The following is a 2,563-nucleotide window of genomic DNA, read 5'->3' on the forward strand; positions in this document are numbered from 1 at the left end:
GTAAAGAATGGATTTTGATGAAATTTTCAGGAAATGTTGAATTTGGGTGATTGTTTTAATGACCCTGTGGCCTAGGAGGACTTTTGTGCCCTCAGAGTTCATCACCGTGCAGCGATGACGTCACTGATGACATCACGCGATGAGGACAGCTCATTAAAACACTTCCTGTTATTACTTTAGGGTTACTATTATTAACTTTAGTATTCGTGTTATTATTATCATTTTTGAAGGTCTGAACAGTATAGGGCACCCAGAAAGCTCGGTTATAGTTCAAAACGTGAATAATAAATGAAAACACAATATGTGTTTAGTAATTTTACCAAAACATGTTGTAACCAAAACAAAATAATGCTTTTATTTTGAAACTATCCGAAAGCTATAGGGGCTCAGCTTCCGGTGTTACCCCGATTGGTCAGCTGACCGTAGGTCGGTCTGCTGACTGTCAGACAATAAGAAACAACGCTGAACCCCGGACATCGAACCTCCAGGCCGAACCTGGACCCCGAACCCCGAACCCGCTCTCCGAGTCCCCGCTGCTGGAGCTGCTAATCCCGGACTGACTGCTTCCTGCCGCCCCGCGCTGTTACCCGGAGGCCGGATCTCTGGCCCGAACACACCCGTTCCTCTGCCGTGAGTCCAGGTCAACTGGTCGCGTCCACCCGGAGCCCGTGTGAGCCGAGGCGGCCCTCAGACCCCGGCAGCCCCCCAGGAGTCCCCCCAAGAGTCCCACCATGGCCCTGTTGGATGTCGCCATGCAGGGCCTCGCTTTGTTCGGGTTGATTCTGTTCGCCGTTCTGTGGTTGATGCACTTCATGTCGATCATCTATGTGTAAGTCACCCGCAGAGCTAAGCTAACGGCTTCCTTTAATATTACGGGGTGTTAGGGTCCGGTCCGAGTGGATGTGAAACATGAACCCGTCCGTCGGCGGGTCTCTGCCGGTCTGACAGCCGAGGATCCCCCGGCTGAGACGGTTAGCCGCGGGGCGTTATCCGGGTTAACCGCTAGCCGGTGAACGTTAGCTCCGACAGGAAGCTAGCAGCTAAGGTCGGTTCGCTGCTGCTCCTGAGACACAGATTTACAAACTAATCTTTAATTTAACTTTCAGGGGTATTTAAAGCGGAGTTAAAACGAGTTTAATCTGTTTTACTGATCACTTTCTGCGGGTTTTTATCAGATCCCGTTTCGGTCTGAAGCTCCGAAAGTTTCCTGTTTCCTGAGTTCAAGCAGAATCTCATTCAAAAGCCAGAAGATTTAAAGATGTTTGGTTCTGAGCGGTGCTTTTAGTAAGTAAAGATTAACAAAAAGGGTTTTTTTAAAAACTGATTGAGTTACTCTTTAGTTCGGGATGAAACCAGCCCGGTTATTCTTTAATAAACTCTCAGGTTTTAGGTGATTTAGTTTCCTGTTCTGTCCGTTTTACACAGAATCAGATGTTTTGTTCTGAGCGGGTGTTTTTTATTTTATTTTAATTAGCTAAATGTGTTTTTAAATAATAACAAAATTCCTGCTCTGTTCGACAGTAATCCAGCTGGGATATTATCTGATAAACCTGTAGATGTTGGAGGTTTTAACATTATTGCAACATGGATGGATGAACAGGAAATGATGAGTTATCTTTGATGACTCAGGGTTTGTGTCACAGAACCAGCTCGGTTCTGTGGACCTCTGGGATTTTCCCAGCTCAGTTTCTCTCTGGGTTTCAGATGTTGAACCTGGACCTGCTCTGACCCGGGTTTCCTGATGTTTTAGATGTTTCACTAGTCTTCATGGATGGTCGGCTTCAACAGGTCTTAAGGTTCTGCAGAACGACTACAGTTAAATCGGATCTGCCTTCGATTGGCGCCACAGAACCGTGAAGCCGGCCCTTCAATGGTCCAGACCGCTTCTGGGTTTAAACAGTTATTATGAGCTTTGAGGAGATTACCGGGTCTGACCCGCCTGCAGAATTCCTGTGGTACCGCTCAGATGAACAGCTGATTCTTTGACAGAATAAGGTGTTGGTTCTGCTGACGATCTGTGATCAGTGCTCCGGATCAACAGAACCTCCTGCCTTCTGATTGGCTCACAGCTCAGACACTCAACCAATCAGACGAGGCTTACCTGAAGGTTTATTCTGAAGGTGAATGAATGCGACTTCCTTCCTTCTGACCTTTGACCTCTGCGATTCAGGCGTCTTCACCTGCATAAGAAGAGGTCAGAGGTCAAACAGCCGTTCGCTCAGGTGGCGGGAGTTTCTCTGCTGAAGCCTCTGAAGGGAGTCGACCCGAACCTGATCTCCAACCTGGAGACCTTCTTCACCCTGGACTACCCCAAGGTGAGGAGAACCAACCAGAACCACACCTGGACCCAGGTCCCCCCACCCCACCACACACGCACACACACACAAACCCACCCCATCACACACACACACACAAACCTCCACACCACACACATCCAGACCCAGGTGTGTGTTAGCAGTAACTCAGGTGTGTGTTAGCAGTGACTCAGGTGTGTGTTAGCAGTGACTCAGGTGTGTGTTAGCAGTGACTCAGGTGTGTGTTAGCAGTGACTCAGGTGTGTGTT

General features: G+C 48.2%; 1 protein-coding gene across 1 annotated transcript in view; it reads left to right on the forward strand.

Annotated features, from left to right (window-relative positions):
- The first annotated feature begins 396 nt into the window (after positions 1 to 396).
- The window catches only part of ugcg (UDP-glucose ceramide glucosyltransferase), a 6,540-nt gene continuing 4,373 nt past the window's right edge, over positions 397 to 2,563 (forward strand). Inside the window, exons 1-2 of the mRNA XM_017442140.3 lie at positions 397 to 829; positions 2,171 to 2,315. Coding sequence (XP_017297629.1) covers positions 732 to 829; positions 2,171 to 2,315 — 243 coding nt within the window. The 5' untranslated portion in view covers positions 397 to 731. The remainder of the gene's footprint in view (positions 830 to 2,170; positions 2,316 to 2,563) is intronic.

Source organism: Kryptolebias marmoratus, linkage group LG14 (genome assembly GCF_001649575.2).
Source record: "Kryptolebias marmoratus isolate JLee-2015 linkage group LG14, ASM164957v2, whole genome shotgun sequence".
In the NCBI taxonomy this organism is placed as follows: Eukaryota; Metazoa; Chordata; class Actinopteri; order Cyprinodontiformes; family Rivulidae; genus Kryptolebias; species Kryptolebias marmoratus.